The sequence below is a fragment of the Acinonyx jubatus genome, chromosome B1, assembly GCF_027475565.1.
Source record: "Acinonyx jubatus isolate Ajub_Pintada_27869175 chromosome B1, VMU_Ajub_asm_v1.0, whole genome shotgun sequence".
Taxonomy (NCBI): domain Eukaryota; kingdom Metazoa; phylum Chordata; class Mammalia; order Carnivora; family Felidae; genus Acinonyx; species Acinonyx jubatus.
In genome coordinates, this window is record NC_069382.1 from 37,577,190 (window position 1) to 37,605,168 (window position 27,979).

A 27,979-nucleotide genomic window follows, 5' to 3' on the forward strand; every position below is an offset into this window, starting at 1 on the left:
ATTTTTCATAGTATTCCCTGATAATTGTTTGTATCTCTGAGGGATTGGTTGTAATCATTCCATTTTCATTCATGATTTTATCTATTTGGGTCATCTCCCTTTTCTTTTTGAGAAGCCTGGCTAGAGGTTTGTCAATTTTGTTTATTTTTTCAAAAAACCAACTCTTGGTTTCCTTGATCTGCTCTACAGTTTTTTTAGATTCTATATTGTTTATTTCTGCTCTGATCTTTATTATTCCTCTTCTTCTGCTGGGTTTAGGCTGCCTTTGCTGTTCTGCTTCTATTTCCTTTAGGTGTGCTGTTAGATTTTGTATTTGGGATTTTTCTTGTTTCTTGAGATAGGCCTGGATTGCAATGTATTTTCCTCTCAGGACTGCCTTCGCTGCGTCCCAAAGCGTTTGGATTGTTGTATTTTCATTTTCGTTTGTTTCCATATATTTTTTAATTTCTTCTCTGATTGCCTGGTTGACCCACTCATTCGTTAGTAGGGTGTTCTTTAACCTCCATGCTTTTGGAGGTTTTCCAGACTTTTTTCTGTGGTTGATTTCAAGCTTCATCGCATTGTGGTCTGAAAGTATGCATGGCATAATTTCAATTCTTGTAAACTTATGAAGGGCTGTTTTGTGACCCAGTATATGATCTATCTTGGAGAATGTTCCATGTGCACTCGAGAAGAAAGTATATTCTGTTGCTTTGGGATGTAGAGGTCTAAATATATCTGTCAAGTCCATCTGATCCAATGTCTCATTCAGGGCCCTTGTTTCTTTATTGACCGTGTGTCTAGATGATCTATCCATTTCTGTAAGTGGGGTGTTAAAGTCCCCTGCAATTACCACATTCTTATCAATAAGGTTGCTTATGTTTATGAGTAATTGTTTTATATATTTGGGGGCTCCGGTATTCGGCGCATAGACATTTATAATTGTTAGCTCTTCCTGATGGATAGACCCTGTAATTATTATATAATGCCCTTCTTCATCTCGTTACAGCCTTTAATTTAAAGTCTAGTTTGTCTGATAGAAGTATGGCTACTCCAGCTTTCTTTTGGCTTCCAGTAGCATGATAAATAGTTCTCTATCCCCTCACTCTCAATCTAAAGGTGTCCTCAGGTCTAAAATGAGTCTCTTGTAGACAGCAAATAGATGGGTCTTGTTTTTTTATCCATTCTGATACCCTATGTCTTTTGGTTGGCGCATTTAATCCATTTACATTCAGTGTTATTATAGAAAGATACGGGTTTAGAGTCATTGTGATGTCTGTATGTTTTATGCTTGTAGTGATGTCTCTGGTACTTTGTCTCACAGGGTCCCCCTTAGGATCTCCTGTAGGGCTGGTTTAGTGATGACAAATTCCTTCAGTTTTTGTTTGTTTGGGAAGACCTTTATCTCTCCTTCCATTCTAAATGACAGACTTGCTGGATAAAGGATTCTCGGCTGCATATTTTGTCTGTCTAGCACACTGAAAATCTCGTGACAATTCTTTCTGGCCTGCCAAGTTTCACAAGAGAGATCAGTCACGAGTCTTATAGGTCTCCCTTTATATGTGAGGGCACGTTTACCCCTTTCTGCTTTCAGAATTTTCTCTTTATCCTTTTATTTTGCCAGTTTCACTATGATATGTCGTGCAGAAGATCAATTCAAGTTACATCTGAAGGGAGTTCTCTGTGCCTCTTGGATTTCAATGCCTTTTTCCTTCCCCAGTTCAGGGAAGTTCTCAGCTATTATTTCTTCAAGTACCCCTTCAGCATCTTTCCCTCTCTCTTCCTCCTCTGGGATACCAATTATGCATATATTATTTCTTTTTAGTGTATCACTTAGTTCTCTAATTTTCCCCTCATACTCCTGGATATTTTATCTCTCTTTTTCTCAGCTTCCTCTTTTTCCATAACTTTATCTTCTAGTTCACCTATTCTCTCCTCTGCCTCTTCAATCCGAGCCATGGTGGTTTCCATTTTGTTTTGCATTTCGTTTAAAGCGTTTTTCAGCTCCTCGTGACTGTTCCTTAGTCCCTTGATCTCTGTAGCAAGAGATTCTCTGCTGTCCTCTATACTGTTTTCAAGCCCAGCGATTAATTTTATGACTATTATTCTAAATTCACTTTCTGTTATATTATTTAAATCCTTTTTGATCAGCTCATTAGCTGTTGTTATTTTCTGGAGATTCTTCTGGGGGGAATTCTTCTGCTTGGTCATTTTGGATAGTCCCTGGCGTGGTGAGGACCTGCAGGGCACTTCCCCTGTGCTGCGGTGTATAACTGGAGTTGGTGGACAGGGCCGCAGTCCGACTTGATGTCTGCCCCCAGCCCACCGCTGGGGCCACAGTCAGACTGGTGTGTGCCTTCTCTTCCCCTCTCCTAGGGGCGGGATTCACTGTGGGGTGGCGTGGCCCGTCTGGGCTACTTGCACACTGCCAGGCTTGTGATGCTGGGGATCTGGCATATTAGCTGGGGTGGGTAGGCAAGGTGCACAGGGGCAGGAGAGGCAGGCTTAGCTTGCTTCTCCTTAGGTGACCCACTTCAGGAGGGGCCCTGTGGCAGCGGGAGGGAGTCAGATCCGCTGCCAGAGGTTTGGCTGTGCAGAAGCACAGAGTTGGGTGTGTGCGCGGAGCAAGCAAGTTCCCTGGCAGGAACTGGTTCTCTTTGGGATTTTGGCTGGGGGATGGGCGGGGGAGATGGCGCTGGCGAGCGCCTTTGTTCCCCACCAAACTGAGCTCTGTCTTCTGGGGGCTCAGCAGCTCTCCCTCCCTTTGTCCTCCAGCCTTCCCGCTTTCGGAGCAGAGCTGTTAACTTATGACCTCCCAGACGCTAAGTCGCGCTTGCTGTCGGAACACAGTCCGTCAGGCCCCTCTGCTTTTGCCAGCCAGACTCAGGGGCTCTGCTTGGCCTGCAGGCTGCCCCTCCGCCCCGGCTCCCTCCGGCCAGTCCGTGGAGCACGCACCGCCTCGCCGCCCTTCCTACCCTCTTCCGTGGGCCTCTCGTCTGTGCTTGGCTCCGGAGACTCCGTTATGCTATTCCTCTGGTGGTTTTCTGGGTTATTTAGGCAGGTGTAGGTGGAATCTAAGTGATCAGCAGGACGCGCGGTGAGCCCAGAGTCCTCCTAGGCTGCCATCTTCCGAAGAGCCCCTTCTGCCCATTTTTAAATGGATTATTTGTTTCTTGGGTGTTAAGTTGTGTACATTCTTTATATTTTGGATGCTAATCCTTTATCAGATATGTCATATGCAAATATCTTCTCCCATTCCACAGGTTGCTCTTCTGTTTTGTTGACGATTTCTTCACTGCTCAGAAGCTATTTATTTTGATGTAGTTCCAATACTTTATTTTTGCTTTTGTTTCCCTTGCCTCAGGAGACATATCCAGAAAACTGCTGCTATGGCCAATGTCATAGCGCTTACTGCCTGTGGTCTAGGATTTTTATGGTTTCAGGTCACACATTTAGTTCTTTATCCATTTTTAATTTATTTGGTGTATGGTGTAAGAAACTTGTCCATTTTCTCACTTTTGCATGTAGCTGTCCAGTTTTCCCAACACTGTTTGTTGAAAAGGCTGCCTTTTTTCCATTGGATATTCTTTCCTGCTCTGTCAAAGATTAATTGATCATATTGTTGTGGGTTTATTTCTGGATGTCTATTCTGTTCCATTAATCTATGTGTTGATTTTGGTGTCAGTACCATACTATATTGATTACCATACCTTTGTAATATAACTTTAAGTCCAGAATTGGGATGCCATCAGTTTTGCTTTTCTTTTTCAAGACTTCTTTGACTATTTGAGGTCCTTGGTGGTTCCACACAAACTTTAGAATTGCTTGTTCTAGTTCTGTTGAAAATGCTGTTGGTATTTTGATAGAGATTGTATTAACCTGTAGCTTGCTTTGGGTAGTGTAGATATTTTAACAATATTTGTTCTTCCAACCATGAGCATGGGTCTTCATTTCTTCACATCACCTTGAATTTCTTTCGTCAATGTTTTATAGTTTTCAGAGTACAGGTCTTCACTTCTTTGGTTATTCCTAGTATAACTGAATTCCTAAACATAGGAATAAGCTGTCCTATTATTTTTGGTGCAGTTGTAAATGGTATTTTTTTTTAATTTTGCCTTCTGCCACTACTTCTTTATTGGTGCACAGAAATGCAACAGATTTCTGTATCTTGATTTTATATCCTGATGTTTTACCGAATTTGTTTATTAATTCTATACGTTTTTTGTAGTCTCTGGGATTTTCTATCTAGAGTATGATGTCATCAACAAATAGCAAAAGTTATACTTCTTCCTTACTGATTTGGATGCCTTTCATTTCTTTTTGTTGTCTGCTGAGGCTAGGACTCAGTACAGTATTGAATAAAAGTGGTGAGAGTGGACATCCTTGTCCTCCTATTCCCGACCTTAGGGGAAAACCTCTCCGTTTTTCCCCACTTAGGATGATGTTCACTGTGGATTTTTCATATATGGCCTTAATTTTGTTGAGGTATGTTCCCTCTAAATCTATTCTGTTATGGGTTTTTATCATGAATGGATGTTGAACATTCTCAAATGCTTTTTCTGCAAATATTGAAATAATCATATGGTTCTTACCCTTTCTCTTATTAATGTGGTATATCATGTTGATTGATTTGCAAATATTGAACCACCCTTGCCAACACAGGAATAAATCCCACTTGATGGTGGTAAATAATTTTTTTATATGTATTGTTGGATTCAGTTCATAGTATTTTGTTGAAGATTTCTGCATCTATGCTCATCAGGGATACTGGCTTGTACTTCTCAATTTTATTGGTGTCTTTATCTGGTTTTGGTATTGAGGTAATGCTGACCTCATAGAATAAATTTGGAAGTTTTCCATTTTTCTCTATTTTTTGAAATAGTTTCAGAAGACTGGGTATTATTTTTAAAATGTTTGGTAGAATTTGCATGTGAAGCCACTGGTCCTGGATTTGTTTGTTGGCAATTTTATTATTACTAACTCAATTTCTTTGCTGGTTATCAGTCTGTTCAGATTATCTCCTCCTGTTTCAGTTTTGGGAATTTATATGTTTCTAGGAATTCTTCCATTTCTTTTAGGTTGTCCTATGTGTTGGCATACAGGTTTTCATAATATTCTTTTATAATTGCTTGTATTACTGTGTAGTTGGTTATTTCTCCCTTCGCATTTGTGATTTTATTTATTTGAGTCATTTCTTTTTTCTTCTTGATAAGTCTGGATAGAGGTTTATCAATTTTACTGATTCTTCTCAATAAAGAACCAGCTCCTGGTTTCATCTGTTCTATAATTTTTTTTACTTTCTGTTTCATTTATTTCTCCTCTAATCTTTATTATTTCTTTCCTTCTGTTGGTTTTAGATTTTGTTTGTTGTTCTTTTTCTAGCTCCTTTAAGGTATGAGGTTAGGTTGTTTGAGATTTTTCTTGTTTCTTGAAGTAGACTTGTATTGCTATAAACTTCTTAGAATAACTTTTGCTGTATCCCAGGGGTTTTGGATTGTTGTTTTCATTTTCATTTGTTTCCATATACTTTTTAATTGTTTCTTTTATTGCCTGATTAATCCATTCATTGTTTAGTAGCGTGTTATTTAACCTCCATGTATTTGTGGTCTTTCCAGATTTTTTCTTGTGGTTGACTTCTAGTATCATAGCGTTTTAATCAGAAAAGATACATAGTATGACTTCAATCATCTTGAATTTGTTGAGGTTTGTTCTGCAGGCTAACATGTGATCTCTTCTGGAAAATGTTCCACATGCACTTGAAAATAATGTGTATTATGCTAGTTCAGGATGGAATGTTCTGAATATATCTGTCAAATCCATCTGTTCTAGTGTGTCATTTAAAGTCATTGCTTTTTCTTGATTTTTCAGTTTAGATGTTCTCTCCATTGATGTAAGTGGGGTGTTAAAGTCCTTTACTATTATTGTATTATCGATTAGTTCCTGTACGTGTGTTACTGACGGTTTTATGTATTTGCGTGCTCTTATGTTGGGTACATAAATATTTATAATTGTTCTATCTTCTTCTTGATCTGTCCCCTTATAATTATACAGTGTCTTTCTTTGTCTCTTGTTACAGCCTTTGTTTTAAAGTCTATATTTTATCCGATATAAGAATTACTACTCCAGCTTTCTTTTGAAATCTATTTGCACGATAGATGTTTCTCTATCCCTTCACTTTCAATCTGCAGGTGACTTTAGATCTGAAATGAATCTCTTGTAAGTGGCAAATAGATAAGTGTTGTTTTTTATCCACATCACCTTATGTTTTTTGGAACATTTAGTCCATTTACCTCCAAAGCAATTATTGATAGATACGTATTTATTGTTGTTTTATTATTTGTTCTGTGATTGCTTTTCAAGATCTTTCCTGACCTTTTCTTATAATTCTCTCTTTCATGGGTCATTTAGTTTCTTAAGTGATATTTTGGGTTTCTTTTTCTTTATTCTTTGCATATTTATTAGTGGGTTTTAATATATGGTTATCATTAGGTTTGTATATAGCAATCTATATTAAGTTGATGGTTGTTTAGGTTTGAATCCATTCTTTACTCCTCTCCTCCTCACATTTTAGATAGGTTTTTTAATACTTTTATACTTTTAGTTAGTGAGTTCCTTGACTGATTTTTTTACAGAAATATTCACTTTTACCACTTTTGTGTTTTCCTACCTTCATATTGCCACTTTTGGTCTCTCCTCTGTACTCAAAGAGTCCCCTTTAATATTTCTTGTGTGGCTGAGTTAGGGATCAACAAACTTTTAGTTTTTGTCTGGGAAACTCTTTATTTCTCCTTCTATTCTGAATGATAGCCTTCCTGGATAGTGTTCTTGGCTACAAATTGTTTCATTCAGCTCTTTGTATATATTATGCCACTCCCTTCTAGCTTTTAATGTTTCTGCTGAAAAATTCCCTGCTAGCCATGTGGGTCTTCCCTTACAAGTTACTGTCTTCTTTTGTCTTGCCCCTCTTAAACTTTTTTTTCTTTATCACATTTTTGCCAATTTGATTACAATATGTCTTGGTGAGGATCTGTTTTTGTTGATTTTGATGGGAGTTCTCTGTGCGTCCTGGAATCAGGATGTCTGTTTCCTTCCCTAGATTAGAGAAGTTTTCAGCTATTATTTCTTCAAATAAATTTTCTCCTGCCTTTTCCCTCACTTCTTCTGGGTCTCCTATAATATGAATTTTATTACATTTAATGGAGTCACTGAGTTCCCTAAGCCTATTTTCATTTTGCATTAATTATTTTTTCCTCTTTAGGTTGGCTTGATTAATTTCCATTACTCTGTCTTCTAAGTCATTAATTCATTCCTCAGCCTGCTGTTCATTCCGTTAAGTGTGCTTTTAATTTCATTTATTGGGCCCCTTATTTCTGCTTTATTATTCCTTATCTCTGTGTTAAGGGTCTCACTCATGTCTTCCACTCTTTTCTCCATTCTGAAAGTTAGTATTCTTATGATCATTACTTTAAATTCTCTATCAGGCATGTTACTTATATCTGTTTTGCTGTGGTCTGGTCCTTTCATTTGAGACAAACTTCTCTGCCTTCTGATTTTGTCTCTGTGCCGGTTTCTGTGTGTTAAGAGTCAGCCACATCTCCTGTTCCTGAGGGTAATAGCCTTATGAAGAAGAGGTCCTATAGTGCCTTGCTGTGTAGTGTCCTCTGTTCCCCACGGCCTGGAGCTTCCTGAAGTGTCTCCTATGTGTGCTGCATGTGCTCTGTTTTGTGTTCTGGTGGCTTTATCCTTGAGGTGTCATCTGCAGAGTCTCTCTGACAATTGTGGGCAGTGTTTGTCCCCTGGCCTGAATATGGAGCATTTTAAATAGGTGTACTCTGGTCTGCTTGTGAAATAAGACCTATTGTCACCACCACTGGAACTGAGTCTCCACAAAATTCCCACACCAGTAAATATGGTCTGAACAGGGGTTTAGACCTGTCATCTGGGGAAAGGAACTACTACGCTGGGACTGTGGCAAGCATGATTGGGAGGGGTTGTTCCCCTAGAGCATGGGGTTGGGGCTCAGTGTAAGCAAGTTAGGGAGCAAGTGTTGGCACTACACTGGTTCTCACAGGTGGCTCTGTGCTTATGCTGAAGGGCAGGGGAGGAAAATAGTGCCTGTCAGTTCTTTTGTTTCAGAAGGGTGTCTGTGAATGCTCTCTCTCTGGGATGAGCTCTAAGAGACCAGCAAATAACCTCCCCACTGTGTGCCCCAGGCTCTCTTCAGATTGTTATTTCCATGCTATATGTCCATGGGTTGTTTTCTTGCCTTCTCCCCAAGAGCAGTCCCAATGTCCTCTGAGCTCTTCCAGAGCCAAGCACGCTAACCTTTAAAATCTAGGCTTTAAGCCCTGCTGTTTGCAAGAACTCACAAAATTTGGCCACCTCAATTTTGTCCAACCCAATTGCTATGGTGATTCATTTTTCCCATGCATTTTCCTGTGTGCTTGTCTGTCTCTTACCCTTCTCTGTGACTGCAGCTCCTTCCCTACCACAGCAGCTTTGATCCACTTCTCTCCCAAACCATACATCCACAGTTCTTACCTCCTTCGATGAGACCTCTTCTGTACCTTTAGTTGTGGAGTTTCTTCCAGTTTTCAGATCAATTTCTAGGGTATTTAGGATGATTTGATAGTTATCTAGTTGTGTTCATGGGATGTGGCAAGCCCAGTGTCCTACTCCACTGCCATCTTCTTTAGCCTGCTTTTCTACACAAACCATTTTAGTCACTGGAAATTATTCCAGTTTTAAATGCACATATATATGATACTTTCCCTTCTACTCATTTTTAAACATTTAACAAGGCAATACATATATATTTTTTTATAAAAAAATTACTAAATAGTCCCTTGACTTACCTGATTCTTGCTGCCTAGAAGTAATCTCTTTCAACTCCTTTGGAGCTTCAGTATGCAATTACTGACTTTCAGTAGTTTTATATTTTCAGTATGAACTATTGACTTTCACCTATGGACCTCTGGAAAAAGGGCACTTTCTCTCTCCCCCCCACCACCATCCTCCCTGTCTCCCTCTCTCTCTCACTCACTTACACACACACACAGCTTACTCTCACTCTCTCCCCCTCCTCCTCCTCCATCCCCTAATACTTCCACTAAAATTATATCATGATCATAATTTAGTGCTACATCAATTTTCAGTACTTACTTTATTATGACTGTATATATATATATATATATATAAATTCACTCCTGAGCTATGTATGCATTCTGTTTCATTTGCTTTTTGATGTGTGCTTTTTTTTCCCTAGAGTTAATTATTACCTCATTTTGTTTTGTTTACTTTGTTTTCAAAAGCCTATCTCTAATTCACCTCCACATTCTCCAAAAGAACCATGACTCTCCTCTCCATACGGTTCAACATTTCACATATTCTCTCGATGACACTGTTTGGAAGCATCGTTGGAATCCTCTATTCCCCCATTCTGTTCTCAACTGGTTGGTTTCTATTTCCTGCATAGTTGATGTCCTAGGGCTTTAGCATCACCCTGAGGTTTTCCTCTGCCTCTCTATTAGATTTACTATTTACTAAATAGCAAGCCTCATCTTCTTTAAGTAACTAAGAAAAAGTACATGGGTGAGGAGAGAGGGAAGAGTCTGCCCATTGTGAAATGTGTGTACTTTTCACTTAATTTTGCTATTTTCAATGTGGGAATCTCAGTATTAACCTCAGCTGAGCCTGATTTCCTAAGTACAAAGTTTTTGGGTTAATTTTCCCAGGCAGGAACTGCAGAAGATGAAGAGAGTTAGGTCACTTGACTCTACAAAGCAGGGAGGGCATTGAGAGCATCTAGTTACTAATTTAGAACCTTTAAAGGATCTTCTTGTTTTGACCCACTATGCTTAGTTGTAACCATTGCTCCCAATTCCTAGACCTTTCTTGTGTTCCATGAGGAAAATCAGTCTTCTTTCCTTGGCTTTCAGGTCTATAGACACTTGGGTTTCAGTTTTCTCTGGGGTGGTAAATTGTAAAAGGTGAAAGATTTATACAACTTGAAGAGAAACCAGAATATTTGGGGTAGTAAATAGTTAACAAGTCTGTATGCTTTCCATCTTTCAAATATTTTTTGATATCTTGAGGGCATCCTGTCTCCTTCTGTGTCCTTTAAGATCTATGTGTCCTACTGTCATTTTAGTGAGGTTTACATATGCATAAGGAGAAAAGCATATTCTTAACTTTAATTTTAAGAGTTATGCTTTTGTAGTATATAAATACCACTTAATCATGATCTTAGAGATCACAACAGGGGGTTGATGAGCCATATCAAAATCCCCTTAAAATACTGCCCAATCATCATTAAAGTATTCTGGAGAGAATTTCCATTTTTTTACTGTTTTTTTTTAAAAATAATTTTTAGAAAATGTTTATTTATTTTAAGAGAGAGAGAGAGAGCATGTGCACACAGGGGAGGGACAGAGAGAGATGGAGAGAGAGAATCCCAAGCAGGCTCTCAGCATAGTGCCTGACATGGGGTTCCATCCCACAAACTGTGAGATCATGACCTGAGCCAAAATCAAGAGTCAGACACTTAACCAACTGAGCCACTCAGGTGCCCTGAGCCTTTCCATTTTACCTGTTCTTTAAAAAGTGCTCTGTGGAGGAGAATTGTCATAAATCAGTACACTGCTGGTACTTTATCAGTCCTTCTAAGTGATAGTAGAGAGCTTTTTGTCTCAAAGCACTCTCCCATATCTGTCTGCCTATTTGGTCTACTTAGTTATTAACTAAACCCCAACCCTCTTTACACTGGGAAATCTCAGGAGAAAACTTTAACAAAAAGCTCAATAGTAATGGATTCCCTTGTGAGCTGCTGGGGGCTCCAGGGTCTACAGAAGGTCCTATTGCTTGCTGTAAACACCTGGCATGATTCAATGCATTTCTCAGTTATACAGTTGAAGTTGACCCCACTAAATTACACCTGGATGCAAGGGGATTATTGTATCTGGAACAGCTATATAATCTTATTTGATTTGTCAAATCAAACAAAAATTTGGCTTGCCAGGTTTGAATCTGGCAATAATGGGTAAGTATATTAATGTCTCTAGTGCCTTGGGTATCATTTTGCCTTCTAATACTTAACTGTAGGCTACAACCAGTGTTATATTATGAGATGAGTCAGGATATAAAAATTGAGTCTCAGCCAGTACTTTCTTAAACATTTTGACATGGAACACTCCAAGTAATCTACCTAGAAAAACAAATTGCACAAAGATCAGATGATTTGTGTGCACAAATAATAAACTAAATGTTGTACCATCAGAATGTGAAAGATCAGCTTTTAAAAAGCAATAAAAAGTGATCTGCTTGAAGAATAAGATAATGCTCCAAATCTTAATTAAACTAAAAGATAAAAGAGTAACTCCCATGATTACTGACTAAGAAGGAGCCACCTTGCCCAGCTCCTCACGGTTTCCACATCACTATGAATGAGTATGTAAAAACATTCTCCAAAAATCTCCTATTAGTCCCTAAACTGAATGCAATCTCTGAATTATAAACCAGGCAAGCAGGCATGATCTACCAACAGAATAAAATAAGGGAAAGGCATCATCTTGGAAAATCCAAGATGGACCATGCACATTCCCACATAAGAACTCCCAGATGGTTAAGTTCAGGTTACCATGATGCTATTAACCTCCCTCAATCTTCAACAAAGAGTATCTTAAAAATGCAAGGATTCTGTTTTCCTCCCTGAACTCTCATCTTAATATTTTACATATTTTTATTTTTTCCTTTTCATTGATTCTGACAAATCAAATATTATGCTAGACATATCAAGTTCTATACTAGATTGTCAAGAATGATAGCATGGACCAGCAATTAATTAATTACTTTCTTTTCTTTCTTTCTTTTCTCTTTCTTTCATTCTTTCTTTCTTTCTTTTCAATGTTTATTTATTTTTGAGAGAGACAGAGCATGACAGAGAGAGAGACAGAGCAGTGGAGAGGCAGAGAGAGAGAAAGACACAGAATCTGAAGCAGACTCCAGGTTCTGAGCTGTCAGCACAAAGCCCGATGTGGGGCTCAAACCCTTGAACTCTTGAACTGAGAAATCATGACCTGAGCCAAAGATGGACATTTAACCAACTGAGCCACACAGGCACCACCCCCCAATTTTTTTTGATTCATAATAAGCATTATTGAATAATACTATTAAAATAACATTGAAGAAGAGTATTTTGTGACATAGAAAGATATTTACACTTGGAGCACCTGGGTTGCTCAGTTGGTTAAGCATCTGACTCTTCATTTCAGCTCAGGCCACGATCTCATGGTTTGTGAGATCGAGCCCCACATTGGGCTCTGCGCTGACAGCATGGAGCCTGTTTGGGATTCTCTCTCTCTCTCTCTCTCTCTCTCTCTCTCCATCTCTCTCTCTCTCTCTCAAAATAAATAAATAAACATTAAAAAAGAAAGATATTTATACTTTAATATGGGAGAAAAGCATTATGAAAGAAATAAAAGTATCTCATTTAAAAGAAAAATCATAGAAACAACCTAAACATCCACTGATGGATGAACAAAGAAAATATGTATATGTCCAATTATTCAATTATTATTCAGCCATAAAATAAGGAATGAAATCCTGTCATTTCTAACAACATGGATACATCCATGGACCTTGAGGGCACCATGCTACATGCAGTTCAAAGACAAATACCAATGATCTCATCCATATGCAGAATGTAAAAAAACAAAGCAACCAACAAAAAATGAGCTCATGGATATATGAGCTCCAATTATAAAATAAGTAAGTCATGGGGATGTAATATGGCATGGCCCAGCAATTTCTTTAGTGTTCACATACTGCATGGAAGCTCTGAGCTACTTGCTTTAGAGCACCATGATTGGAAGAATGTGTTCAAATAGAAAGGCATGAGGTAGCAGATCAAGAACACAGTGTAACACTGGGAGTTATTTTAGAGACACTCAAACCAAAGCACAACTCCACTGGCACTTTAGTCAAGTGAAAATGGGTAAATGATTATCTGCTTTTAATTATATTCAAGGCTCAAAAGGATGGTCCCATCAGGAGCATAGTTGGCTCAACACCTTAAATAATCATTTGTATAATCTAAGGGGGAAAAAGTAGTAATCTACACAAAAGTACTGGCAGGATCTGAGAAATTCAGAAAGAAGCTGGTGGTGGGAGGGGTGATTACGGGTTAAGGGAGAATTAAAAAACAAACAAAGAAACACCAAACCTAACAACAAAAACTAGAATCACTTTGCTAGCTTCATAATTTAAAAATAAATCCAAAGGTAGTACAAGCTTCTATTTGGGGGCAAGGCTGACTAAACCCTTAAGAGAGTTAAATAGCTATCAATTGTAATGTAGTCTGCAGAAAGACCTTCCATAAGGAGCCAGGTCACTTCTTAAGACCTCCTTTGGGTAAAGATCACATCAACACATCAAAACTTGTTAGTCTGGCAGAATCACACATGAGAGAAAACAAGAAGGGACTCTAGTGGGAACTCTTGAAACACAAGAAGGGACTCTAGTGGGAAGACAGTAGAGCCAGTATGAGAAAAATAGAGTTCTGGAGATAAAGTTATTTTTATCTTTACACTGCCAGACACTTCCTCCCTAATTCTCTAATGGGCCAGGGTTATAACTAGTACAGATACTGTTCCTGAATTCTCACCCCAGGGGCACGTGGATGGCTCAGTCAGTTAAATGTCCAACTTTTGATTTCAGCTCAGGCCATGATCTCACAGTTTGTAGGTTCAAGCCCTGCATTGAGCTCCATGCTGAAGGTATGGAAACTGCTTGGACGGTTGCCCCCTCTCTCACTCTCTGCCCCTCTGCCTCCTTTCCCCACTTGCACCTGCTCTCTCTCTCTCTCTCAAAATAAATAAATTAATAAATAAATAAATTAATTAAAAAATACTGAATACTGACCCCAATATTTAAATCTATTGTTCTGAAAGGATCCAGATAAAGGATGAATTTATGAGACAGAAAGATGTTCTGCTTCAATTTAAGAATAAAAAAATATGCATAAACAGACATTTGCAGGAAGTTTTTCAAATTATGACTAAGGATTTTTCCCATATTATATAGATATACATTTCTGAATGGGCAAATATAAATGATCCATTTGACAAGAATCTCCTTCCCAGGCTCTAGCCTTAAGCTAAAGAACAAAGGGATCTAGTTAAGAATGACAACAATCTGCAAATCTCTAATGAAAAATTTTAGGTTGCAATGGGCATTGTAATATCTTTCAGGCTCCTTTGCAGGTAGATTTGATTCACAGAAGAAGAAATGAGTAATATTTATCTACCAATATTAAAGAAATAACAAGCAAAGCTTATGCAGAATGGAGAGAATAGAGTTGATAGTGCCTTTCCTCACAATTGCAACATATTTTACAAAACAATGAATTAGGCACTTCCATTTCCCTTCAACATGTTTATGGTTAACATTTCCTAGCAAAGGAAGAATTTTATTCAAAATACAGATAAAATTCACCTTCCCCAGAATCTAGCTCAGTCTTTAGACTCCTTTTACAGAGGAAATAACCCCCACCAACCTCCGCAAGATTTCTAAAATTAACATTGTTCAGAACAAAGCTATCATTTTATCAACCCATGAATTTTATGGATGGTGTCTCCGGGAGGAGAAGTGACTGTCTAGGCACATATTGCTAATTATAGAAAGCAAGACCCAGGCCTGACCACAAGGATGCAGCACCCTGGTACAGACAGCAAACAGCCAACTTTTTGCATTTAGTACTACTCAAAGTACCAGTTTTACTCTGAAATTTCAGAGTTGGAGAAACTGATTTCTTTGCCATACTATTAAACAATAACTTTACACAATTTGTTTGAATCCATACAATAATCAAGTAGAGAACTCTTAGTTTAATCTCTAGTGTCACATTAGTCTTCAAAAAAATGTCCTCAGGATTCAACCATGCTTGTTATATTCACCCACAACAACATGAAACAAAAGCATCAGGCTGAGATTTTCCTGATCTATAATGAATGTATAATGTAGTTCAGCAAGAGATAAAGAAGGAAATAAATGAGGGGCAACTGGGTGGCTCAGTCGTTTAAGCATCCAACTTCAGGTCAGATCACGATCCCAGTTCCTGCGTTTGAGCCCCACAGGGGGCTCTGTGCTGACAGCTCAGAACCTGGAGCCTTCTTTGGATTCTGCATCTCCCTCTCTCTCTGCCCTCCCCTGCTTGCACTCTGTCTCTCTCTGCCTCTCAAAAATAAACGTTAAAAATTTTTTTTCAATCTTATATAAAAAAAGGAAATAAATGATACTATCAACATGAACTTTTATAGATTTATATTTAAAACCTATAATTGACTTACTCAAGTTAAAAATTAAGCAGACCAACTCAGTATAGTATACATTTATACTATAATGTAAAGAATCCTACATTTATGAAGGAAGACCAGACACCATGACATGGCTTGTGGTATCTCTATAAGTGTATGACTGTATAAAGAGCTGCTTTAGACTCTGTCTTCAAAAAGTTCAGAATAAGCTCCTTTAGAAAATTTGTAGAGTCCTCCTCACAGGGGATGGCCATGCAGTGGCACTCAGGTAGTGTTTGTGTATGCCTAAATCTGTGCAACATGTAGCAAATGTATAAAATGTACTGGAGATAAGGTGTTAAGTGCAAAGATGTCTGCATGAGTATGTGTTTATTTGTTTGTGAACTTCTGGTCAACTGCATTGCTGTTCTCTGCCTCCTGGGGTGCTGCTATTCTATTGGTTAGGGTTCAAAAATAATTTTTTTTTCTTTTTTTATGTTACCTCAAATATCATGCCATTTTTCATATTGTCGACAACTCCATTTAGGGGAAAATGGTTAAATCTCTGTTAGAAGTTACTCCAGTAAGTAGCTTTGTGTTAACTACTCACCACAGGAATAATAAGAAGCAGACTGCAAGGAATTGACTTCAGTGTTTGGAGTTATGAAAGGCATTACAAACTCCAGTGAATGAAATGGCCATGGTTAAAATTTATGAAAAGTACTTAAATGTGTCCTTTTAATCATCTCATTTTCAATCTTGGTAGATTAGTAAAAATAAACTACATCAATATTAACTTATTTATAGCACTTTGAGTTTCTCTGTGGCTCAGTAATGCCTTCTCCAACAGTGTGGAGGAAATTACTTTCTATGCATTGGGAATCATATATAGAACTTCAATATCGTCTCACTACAATAAATTACCTTCCTTGTTTCAAAATAAAACAAAACACACACACACACACACACACACACACACACACACAACACACATACACACACACACCCCAAATACAAAACAATAACAAAAACACTAAGAAACCTAAGCAACATCAAAATAATTTACACTTGAGGTATAACTAGATCCATGGGAAACATGTGGAAATTCTTGGCAGAACTGAGGCCTAATCAACATTCCTTATACTATACATACCAAATTCTGGAGTGTCTGCCTTTTAAGAAATTGATTCCAAAATGTTACTTCTGTCAAAGGCAGAGCAACCAGCTGGGCTTGACAGCAGGAAGGTCTGTACTGCCCCCTCATGGCCAGGAGCCTCACTGGTAACTCTTCTAATAACAGATCCTTAAACTGATAAATAGCTTAAACCAAAGTGACAATTAAAACAGTTGAACAATGAATGTGCTCGCCACAAAATGCATAGTCTTCTAAAACATACTGACATGTGTCCTACATCTGCTTCAGAATTCGATATAAACAATGTTATCTAAAAAAAGACAAAACCACGTTCCAACTGGAGGTCTAAAGAATATAATTTAAAATACCTTAAAGAAAAAAAAAAAGGCCACACAGAAAATCAAGTTTTAAAGAAAATAACATACAGACTGTGTTTCAGTAGTTTAAATAACGTTCTTCAGACTATGTCAAAATGAACCACAAAGGATTAGAAAAGTGAATTTTCTTAATTTAAAATGATTAGATCAAGGGAAGCTTTTAAGATATTTTGCTAAAATAAAAAGCAGAGTATCTAATCCTTTCTGAAGTCCTTTAACACCTGCTGCAAATGAAGAACAAAAATGAATAAACCAGATAAAAAGTGAGGACAACAGATGAATGAAATTTAAATAAATCATTATGTTTTTAATGAACAATAAAACAGAAGTTAGAAACATGAAAAATGAAAGCTTTCAAGGAATACAAAACATGTTATAACTCCAGCTCTCTTACAAAGGACAATTATTAATACACCTATTCTAGGAAGAGCCAGAGTTCCAAAGAGACAAAATTAAATCTGAGGAGCACATATCATAAGCACCTTACCTTTTTGGAGGGGAAGGGGAGAAGACTTTTTTCTAATCATTGGATTAGATATCTTTCATTTTGGAAGAAGAGACAGAAAATTTAAAAGTTTTATTCACATGATTAGCAGGAAGAAACACTAATTTGATTTCAAGCGCTAAAAAAGTACTACTAGATAGAAATAAAGTGAATAAGAATTCTAATTATTACCCCCTGGGGTAAAATGCTTACACTGTGGATAGAAATACATATTGATATGTATTTATGCATATATAATATAATTTGGTCTCCTATATTTATGGTGCAAGCCTATCCTGTTATCCAGTTAACTTCATTTAGGGAACAAAAATGGCTAGTGAAAGATTAAGTTCAATCTATCTAATTTCCTGTTCTAATGATTTTATATTAGCTCCTTCTGGTGTTCAAATTAAAAAGACTAAATAATCCTACAAAAATACTTTTTATGAGATATTGGGAACTTAGTTACAATCTTAAATATACATTTCAAAACTTAGATACCACAAATGCTTAAAAAATATAACTAAAAAATTTTGACTATAATTTCCAAAGTACCATATGATGACCTATTGATTACAATTCTACAGGGGTCTTTTCTACTATTTGTTCTGTGCAATGTTGGCAATATTCTGAAGGAAAAAAAAATGCCTGGCTTTCTCTTACATAGATGCAATATCAAACAAGAAAACCTGTACCATGTAACAAAAAGAGAAGATAGTAGAAAGTCTTTTCGTTTCACATCTATGCCTGATTCCAACATTAATTATACTATGCAACCATAATTCTGGGTAGACTAATATTATGATGCTTAAATTATCAACAGGATTGGTGGCAGATAATGATGATGCATTTATTTCCCAAAGTCTTTGACTGCATACTGTGGGTATAACCCACGTTAGAACAAAATCCAAAGATGCTTCTTAGCACTCTTAATAGCAGCCAATTTCAGAGCCATGTTGAGAATCACATGCACACTTACATACATTTGGTTATTTAACAATATAATAAGCCATCCAGTTCTATCATAGCAGGAGACAGTAGTCATCATGCCACAGGGATCACATAGTGGTCTCAACAGAAACCAATATATCACCATGAAGTCACATTAACAGGACTGTAAAGAAGACATGTGAACAGGACATGTGAAGACACATATTTTTCCCCAAAGATACAGCTTTTAAAAAAAATACTGAAGGGGAAAGAGCTATGCCTGAAGACATCCTAGCTAGAAATTTTGCTAATGATTGATGGGGTTATATCCCACTGTGTCATAATCTAATGGGGGTAGATTAAAAGCCAACATGTTTCTTAAAGTCACATTAACGTATTTTGTCCCCTTCATGCCCACCTCTGCTATACTTTGAAGGGAACCTGTTATTACCAAAGCCTTTCAATACTGTAAATGTCACAGAAAGAGCCTGGGAAGGTGAAAGGTGGGAGAGTGAAAGCCTAATGTCACTCTCAGTGGGTCTGGATACAGAACTTGTGAGAAGGCTCAAATGACACTGAGATCCACCTCCTGAAGCTTTCTCTGTGCATTATCAAACCTCTCAAATCTCCATCATAATCATCTACATCTCCAGCTCCAGAGTTCTGTGATCCTATGATTCTATTATTCCATTTTTAAACCTGTGGAGTGGGAGTGTTTCTGAGTACCCTGTTCACACAGATGGTGGTGGGAAGAATCTCAAGAATATGTTGCATGTAGTAAATGCCCATTTCACTACGTAATCACTCCCTTCACATTTCATATGAACAGAGATAATATTATCCTACAGATAGTCACAAAGAACAAGTGGTTAATGGCAGCACAACCAGCACACATATGTGTAAAAAACACGAAAGAAGAAATTCTTCCCAATTACACATACCCAAAGCTAATGACTCTGTACAAGGCAAGAATGTAGTTCAATGAGACCAGATCACTATTGTACAGCAGCTCTATATATTGTGGGGACAGCAAGGGAAGGGAGGCAAGAGGAACTAACTGAATGATAAAATCATACACAATGTCTCTGTATTCTTGATGTTCTAAAAATATACTGCACTGACAAATCATTTGTCAAGGCAACCTTTCCGAGACTAAAAACAAGATCAATGTGCCAACCAACACTTTCCCACAATCATCTCATTTTGAACATTGCCTCACCCTTCTCCACAAACAGGCTTTTTTTTTACAAAATTGACCCATGCCACAGCAATCTTTATATTTGGAGTTCAGATACCATCCCTTTCATCTGATCTCACCTGATTAGAGCCATTTTTTTACATTACTTTCTCAGTCTGTCACTGCACATTAGACATTGTCAAAGAGTATATCAAATTTTCAATACAGTTTAACATGGTATTTTTTACCTTAGTATCCTTAGCAGAAAACTCTGAGGAGTTAGAAATTTTCATAGACTTTGACCGGTGGGACTGCCGCCGGATAGAATCCTCCCGGGAGTATTTCACGGAACCTGAGGTCCTCACTCGCACCTTGCTGGTACTCTGAACACTATTCACGCCAATCATTTTGAAGGTTGACTGGGGAAGAGGCTGGGAGAAATAAAAAGGCACTTTCCAACCGCTGCAAGGCTCTAATGCTGAAGGAACTCTGTCGGGTTGTGCCTGAGCAGCTCAAAGAGCAGAGATCTGCGTTAGCTTAAGAAACACCAGGCTGCCTCCCCCAGCATCTTCAACTACCCTGTTTGCAGCGAGTCTGATTGTTCCAGGCACAGCTCACGTCACTGGCTACGAAGAGGAAAAAAATGCAATCCCACCCCTGCTACTCGTCTCTCTTTTACACACACACACGCACGCACGCACGCATGCACGCACGCACGCATGCTCCATATTCACACGCTGGAACAAATGGCAATTGGCCAGGCAAGCTATTCATTAACATTCCAAATAACAACACCATTTCTCTTGTGACATTGTACATCAAGCTCATTAATGTCAACAACAAAATAGAGATACCACAAATAAAAGTCTCAAGTAACCTGTTAGGCACCATGTGGGGTGTGAACAAAGATAAATCTCCTAAAGGCCAGGGGGTTGCAGAGGTTGGAGGGTGGGAGTAAGTATGTAAAGCAAAAGACTCATCAATTACAGGCTAGTAAAAAGACAGTAGCCACAAAGGCATTTCCAGCTATCATCTATTTTCCTCTCTTTCCTGTTTCAGGCCACACATGGTTTAACAGTAATTTAAATTGTATTGCCTTCTGAAGAATTAAATGTTTCTTATGACCTTAGAGCACTGAGCCAGATATTTAGACAGGAATTGTATCCAGTTATATGGGGGAAAAAAACAGAATAAAGAGGTGACACTACCTTCCTATCATACTAAAAAGTTAAAAAAAATTGGTCATTTAGCACATGTTAATTTTAAATATGGCTTAGAGTGAGACCAAAAAAACCAACTCTGATCAATAAAAAGCAAGAGCTTTTCCAAGAGGTGTAAATGCTCTGTCAGAGTATAAGAACACATACAACCTTCTGAGTAAAAATAACAAATTGGAGATTATTAGAAGATCAGATAATTTAGCTCCTGACACACAAAGTCATTTTGAGCATAACACTCAGGACTACAATGCCTTGCTCATCGGGCATCACAGGGGTAGAGAGAGGGTCAGCTAAATAAGCCTCCAGATAAAAGAAGTTTTCATGTAAATATAAACAACAAAATTTTAAAATAGTCTGTAAAATGCCAATCTAGGAACACAGTCTTGCCTCAACACTCAGTTCCTCAAGTCTGAATTTTTCCTTGAGGACTCAGCATGTTCAGGCTGTTTCGGCCATGTCAATCAGTCCAGGCAAAGGGATATGTGGATGTGAGGTTTAGTTTTACCCTCATGTCAGGGGCTTCTTCCACCCTCCTCTAGACTTCTTTATTTTTCATATCTCTGAAGTACTTGATACTTTAACTCTGCCATAAGCAAAAAATAATAATAAATAATTTTTGATACTATTTTGTCTAAAATAATAATAGATAATGGCTTTTAGAAGAACTTGGGGAATCTCCTCTAAGAATTCATTAAGTTTAGAATGTTATAATTCTATAACATCATTTTGGCTACTTTGTGGTAAATTTTTCTCTTTTCTCAGGTAATTTGAAACTATTGCATAACTGTTCTTTAAATTCAAAAAATCCATAGTGAATTTACACATTACAAAGCATGTCCCAAAGATATAAAAAGTGGTGCGCTGTAACATTATGATAAAGTTATCATTTAACATATGCATAATTCTAATTTAAGTATATGATAATTATATAGGTATATAGGCAAATATCTTCCATTTACCACAAGCAAGCTTGAGGTAGAACCGATGAATGAACTAACAGCAAAGGCAAGATAAAAATTCAAAAAGTACTACATAAAAGACAATGAGTCCCTGCCTCAGCATGACTAGAAATACAGAGCATTGGTTTAAAAGAAACACACCTTTTGGATATTTGCCAGTCAACATAATGAGGAGTTAGAACATGTATCCTGAGGAAATGGATTTCCTTTTCTCCACCAAAAAGGTTACATAAAAAGGATGAAAACCATGTATTAGTATGTACAGAAATGGAGTCTGATATACAATTTGATTTCTGGGAAGTTTAGCATTAATATGCTACCTTTATCTACAGACTGTCCAACTGGCACCACCATTCCTGTAATGTCATTATTAATACAAACTTTCATCTGTTTAACACCTTATACTTTATAGAAGTAACATTTGTTATCTCACTTTGATTCTCAACTTGACAATTTTGCGAGGTGGGTTGAGGTGACATTACAACCCCCACCACTTTACAGATGAGAGAGGTCAATTCAGGAGGTTAGCACAGAGCCAGCATTCAAATCCTCAATTAATTAATTAATTAATTATTCAGAGAGCAGGGGAGGGGCAGAGGAAGAGGGAGAGAGAGAATCTCAAGTACGCTCTATGCCCAGTGCGAAGCCCAACACAGGATTTAATCCCTGACCCTGGGATCATGACCTGAGACAAAAATCAAGAGTTGGACACTCAACTGACTGAACCCCCTAGGTGCCCTTAAATCCTCACTTTAAATGATTCCACCAACCACACTGTCTTCCACAAACTATGGCTGTTTACATTGGCTCTTTCCTTTTTAAACCTATAATAAAACTTTCTGCAAGTCAGGGAGAGAAAAGTCTTCCTCTGTGCCTTCCCTGTATTTTCTGTCCCAAACTCCTACTTGGACAGAGTGAAGACAACCACTGCAATGCCGCTAGTAGTAAGAATAAACAACAGATGATGCCTATAATATATCTGAATATGTCCTCCAAGCGGTATGTGAGGAAGCTGGCAGGACCCCTAGCACTCAGGCCTGGCCTCATCCTATTGACCTAAGCTTAATTACCACCACTTCCCAATACCACTCTCTCCTTCAGTTAGGCCTGTCTCTTGATTCCAGTTTAATACACTGCACTGTAGCTTTCACTCAGCCGCAAATAAAACACAAGCTCAGCTCCTTTGACACCTTCCTTAATTACTCCCCCATATGCTGTCCTCACACCTGGAACTCTGTTGCTCTACCCTGATCCTCCACATAGCTGCCGTCTCATCATTCAGAGTTCAGCTCAACTGTACTTGTTTTAGGAGACTTTTTCTGTCCCCTTTCCTAAAAGAGCCCCCACTTTCCACCCCACTCATTCTCTGTCATAACTGCTATCTCCTGGTCTTAATGGCATTCACTGCTGTCTGAAGCTACCTGCACCTCAGAGCTTACAATAGTCCTGGTGGAGAGCAGGAGCTCAATGACTATTTGTCAAATAATCAAACTCCATAAATATATAGTAAGCTTCCCTTCTCTATTGTATTTCATGCAGTTAAACTTCCAAGAAAATTCAGCATATTTTTTTCTGAAAAATGGATATAGTTAATACACAATTAATTTCTTTCCTAATGGTACAAAAGAGTATGCAGTGAAATTTAAGTTCTCTCCCCCACCAGATTCCTAGTCCTCTGCCTAGAAAAAAGTACTATTGCTAGTTTCCTATCTATCCTTCCAGAGATCATTTATCCATATACACTATGTGTTTGAGTATGTGTATATTATGTCCTTTTCATTCTTATGGGCGATAAATGAAGGCATGATATATATTCTTTTTGTTGCTTGCTTTTTTCTCCTATCATCAAGATCTTTCTACATCAGCACAAAGCTACCTCACTCTTGTCAACAGCTGCAAGGTATATTCCAGTGTGCTGATGCATCATATGTTATCAGGGTCTTATTATTGGATATTTAGTTTACAGTCTTTGCTACTCTAAATAAAGATGCAATGAGTATGCCTATAACATACCATATCTTAAATAATATTTAAACAATATGGTTTTCTACTTGTTTTCTGAACAAGTCTTATTTTCCTTTCCCTACATTTACTTCAAATCACCCACAGTCATCATGTTAAGTATATATGGGGTTCACAACCAGATTTAATATGAATCATTTCAAAGACTTATGGGATGGCCTTGTCCTGCCCCATCCTGCTCTGAGTGGGCTTGACTGTCCTTAGACTTTAGCCAGCCTGTGCACAGATAGCCTGCTTGGTATAAAATACAGACAGGCCTCCTGGAGGGCAGTGCTATTTAGAAGTTCAAAATACCTTTCCATAAAAGCTTTAACAGAAAATAAAGGTGACTTCCATATCAAATACAAATAGTAAGAGAAATGTAATCATGCAAATTAACTAAAAGTCTGAAAATTGGTGCATCACCTTCTGATGCTTTTCTGACTGAAGATACTATTTAGTACATAAACCCTGAAAGGCTGCTAAAAAAGTGCTCCAATTAAAGGTCAGCAGAAAAACTTTCTAAGCCTTTCCACAGTCAGAGTCCCAGAGAAACTAAACCAATTTAATACTGTGTTCATGTTGCCTACTGGGTACCAGGTGCTGGGGATATACAGCCCCAGTACAAGCCCCCTAAATTTAGGAAGTTCATAGTCAGTTGGGGGTAAGGTTTAGAAAAAACAGAAAATTTTACTGCGATAATTATAATGGTGAATACCTTTGAGAGATCAATGAATTGAAGACTTGCAGACCTCACATGAGATAGACAAGAGAGTATCAAGGGTATCTAGCCAGATGCTTCTTTCCCCTCTAAGACAATGTCATGAAACCAATAGCAGAAAAAGATGAAGACTGAGTTATGAACTCTGGAGAGAAGCCAAAGTGGTAATGAATTCTGAATACCGATTCCAGGGGTAGAATTATTAACATGATACACAGAAGGGCTAGGGGAAAGGAGAGAGGCATGAGGTGGCAAGAAAAAAAACAGCTTTAGTTTATTTTCAGAACAGAATGGTGGATGTAACATTCACCTAATTCAAAAGGATCTCATGGCTTACCCTAGGTTCTTAGAACACACAAACTTGTACAAGAGAGAGTTAAGTGACAGAATGCTGATCTTGGAGTCAGAGGTCAGGTGCTCTCTGAGGCTCTCTAGCCATAATTGTTACATGGTCCAACATCTTCAATGTTGGTGCTAGTGCTACTGTCATAAAGGTGCTAATGAATGATTTTCTTCTAGGCCATTCTTATGAACTTAATTTCATTGGGAGCTGGAAGGGACCTTAGAAATAATCACCTTCAATCTCTTCACTTCATAGGTGAAGATTCCTGAGACTCCGAAACATGAAGTGACTTGTCTAGGATTTCATAATGAATTAAGTGACAGAGACTTGCGCCCAGGTTTCCTAATTTCTAACAGAAGTTGGTTTTTCTCCTGTGCTGTTTGCTTCTTTAAAGCTATGGATTCCATGGCCATACACCTTTTCAGACTGCAATAAGGTTGGAAATGGTTACCTTAAAATGGAAAATTCACTATGGGAAGACGGACTCCAGAAGTGAAATGGAGGCCAGCCATTCATAGAACGACTGCAGAGGAGACTTGAAAAATCAACTCTACCAATAGCTTAGGAACTAGTCTTAGGGTCCAGGAAGTTGTGTGACAGCTCCCTGTCCCTGACGTGGCAAGAGTGACATTATGTACCCTCTCATTCTCTGGATACTATTCCTTTCTATATAGCAACATGATCACAAAATTAGTTAACCTTCTAGAGGACAATATCTACTGTAGTCTTTGAGAGTACATTAAAAAAAACAAAAAAAGATTTAAAACAATAAAATAGAAAAATTAGATAAGAACGTATTCCTTGCTTTATTTTCCTATCTTCTTCCAGGCTTTCCCATAATTCTGATACTTTTCCAATCTGGGGACCCATTTTGAAACTCAGTAAATGGTGGTAGCCTAGATTCTTCTAGTACTCTACACCCCAAGACTAGATCCTGAGCCACAGGTGGTACAGCCACATGAGGCCTCATGCAGGCTCACCTGCCTGACACCTGTGCTGATAGTGTGACCAACTCTGTTGGTGTGCCACCAACCTACCACTTTCATGGACTGGACACACAAGACTACATTCCAAAACAGGACTTGGACAATTTCTCTGTGAATAGACACTGAAACTGCTGCTCTCTGGTCCCTTTATCTTTCAATCCCAGCCTAATGAGCAAGTTTCACAGTCCCTTCCCTTTGTCCACTGGCCGTTTTCCTAAAGGTCTGATAATAATTATTTTTATGCATCTAACCTGGGCACAAAAGTGAAAAGTTTTATCTAGCAGTGGGGCTACATATTTCTTTAGGTCATAATTCAGTATCTAAAAAGATCAGTCTAATTCTAATGAACAACCACTGTCTTCAGTTAATTAGCAGTTGGAAGTCAAAATCCCTATGACTTGTTCAACCTATGAAGACGTATTACCTCACTCTAGCAGCCCTCAATCTTGCCTCTATTATCACATGCTTTAGTTCCATCTGTTCCTCATACAAAGCAACAGGATGGGGAAAAAAATCTTTAAATAGAACCTTCTTACATTTAAAATTAAATAACATTCTTGAGGGGGGGAAAAACACCCTGTAAGCGTGAAGTAGTTCCAAACTTGAAAAAAACATCATTTTCCCTCATAAAACCAAATCCAGTGATGTAAGACATTTAGACAAGGGTCAAATATTAGATTTGCTATTTAGCCATCAGGAAAATACAGAAGGAAGACTTCATCTATGTATTCATAAGACATAATTTTCTATAATGCTGTCACATTCAGTTCAGGCCTTCTGGAATGGTAGAAAAACCTATCATGTATACCTGAAACACTATAAATTCTTCTGTCTGTGCTACAAGACGGTACTCTTCATTCTATCCCAAAATACACACAAAATGCAAACACAGAAATGGTTACCATTTCAGAGCCCAAAAAGATATTCTTCTAGGAAGTAAACCAATAATTATAGATGGGATGGTAAGTAAGTGCTGAGAAAATATTCTGTTCCAGAAGCTAATCCAACAAGCCCACTCACAATAATTTCTTTATAACATTTAGTGTTAATTCAACAAATATTCCCTAAGTATCTAACTCATGCCAGGCACAGTGTCTGGGAGAAAAGAAAATGGTTAATGATCGCTGCCCCTGCAGGGCTTCACACCAAAGACAAATTATTCTCTGAGTATAAAGTAATGCTAATCAGAATGCATGACTCTAATTTTTTTCCAGAAAAACCCCATGAGTTGTATAGAAAGAGCACCACTTTTTCCTGCTTCTCTTTCATTTATCAGAAAATCCTTAGAAACCACAAAATTTCATTTTCCATTTCTTTGATTAATTTGCTTGGTAGTTTGGGTCACTTTATCAGTTTCTATTAGTCTTTAATAATTTCAAGTCATATTTAATTTCACCAAAAATAGTCACCACTTAGTGTTACATAAGAGTAACCGTCAGCTCTATAATACAAAAGACAAAAAGACCTGTATAATTCTGTTCACCATTGTCATTTCCCTCATTCACTGTGTTAGGCACTAGGAACAGAATATTAACAAAACCAGACAGATCCTGTTCCTACTGAGTCTACACTGAGATAGACATTAATCAATGAATCGTTAATTAGTAAACAATCAATCCCATAGGCAAAAGTGTGCCACTGCCAAGAGGAGAAGCACAAGGTACTCTGAGAGTCTACAACAGGTTCTGAGCTGGTCATAAGTCTTAGAAAGCTTCCCTGAGGAAGCTGATAATGAGATGGAATCTGAACAACAAACAGGAAAGAAAGGGACAAACAATCTAAGCAACTGTAGCATAATAGTAGTAGCTGTGGTTATACTTGTCAAGAAAGGGACTGCAAAAATTGCTAATTCAGGGATGTTTTGTGTTTCCAAATCTATGTGTGGCTTTCACTTTCACAAGGACCAAACTACTCACACTACATATTATTTTAGCTTCTCAATCAGCAGTTCCAATCAAAGAAAAGAATAGAACACAGACTGTTTGGAACAATTCAAATTTCTGTAATACCAAAGTTGTGCTCTGGAGCTTCAGAAGGTCATTTCTGGGGCAGAGGGTCCAGGTGGGAGGTTGAACTGGCATAAATTTACCTTCAGGTAAACTCCTGGAAGGTTTAGAAAAATCCTGGAACAATTCGGGAGTCTAGTTCATTTTGAAATAGGTAAAGGCTAGACCATACATATTACAGAGTATCAAATGATCAACTTTTCATACTGAGCCAGATTTTTCCAATGGAACCAAACCAATTAGAAATGTGCAACCTTCAAAAAACAAAACAACCAACCAAACAAAGCAACAGATTTCTATTTACTACTCCCTGCTTCATTCAAATTTCAATGTGGCCAAGACAATGCCTGTGCCTTCTACAAGGCTAACAG

At 37.9% G+C, this 27,979-nt stretch overlaps 1 protein-coding gene across 20 annotated transcripts in view; it reads right to left on the reverse strand.

Moving 5' to 3' along the window:
- The window catches only part of PSD3 (pleckstrin and Sec7 domain containing 3), a 780,457-nt gene that overhangs the window by 251,500 nt on the left and 500,978 nt on the right, over nucleotides 1-27,979 (reverse strand). For 15 of the 20 annotated variants that reach the window (XM_053216464.1, XM_053216461.1, XM_053216462.1 and 12 more), the window contains one exon: nucleotides 19,621-19,803. The exons of 4 other annotated variants lie outside the window; for them this stretch is intronic. In XM_053216464.1, coding sequence (XP_053072439.1) covers nucleotides 19,621-19,803 — 183 coding nt within the window. Of the gene's footprint in view, nucleotides 1-19,620; nucleotides 27,419-27,979 lie in introns of those variants that run through there. One more of the 20 variants, XM_053216479.1, reaches the window with a different exon arrangement.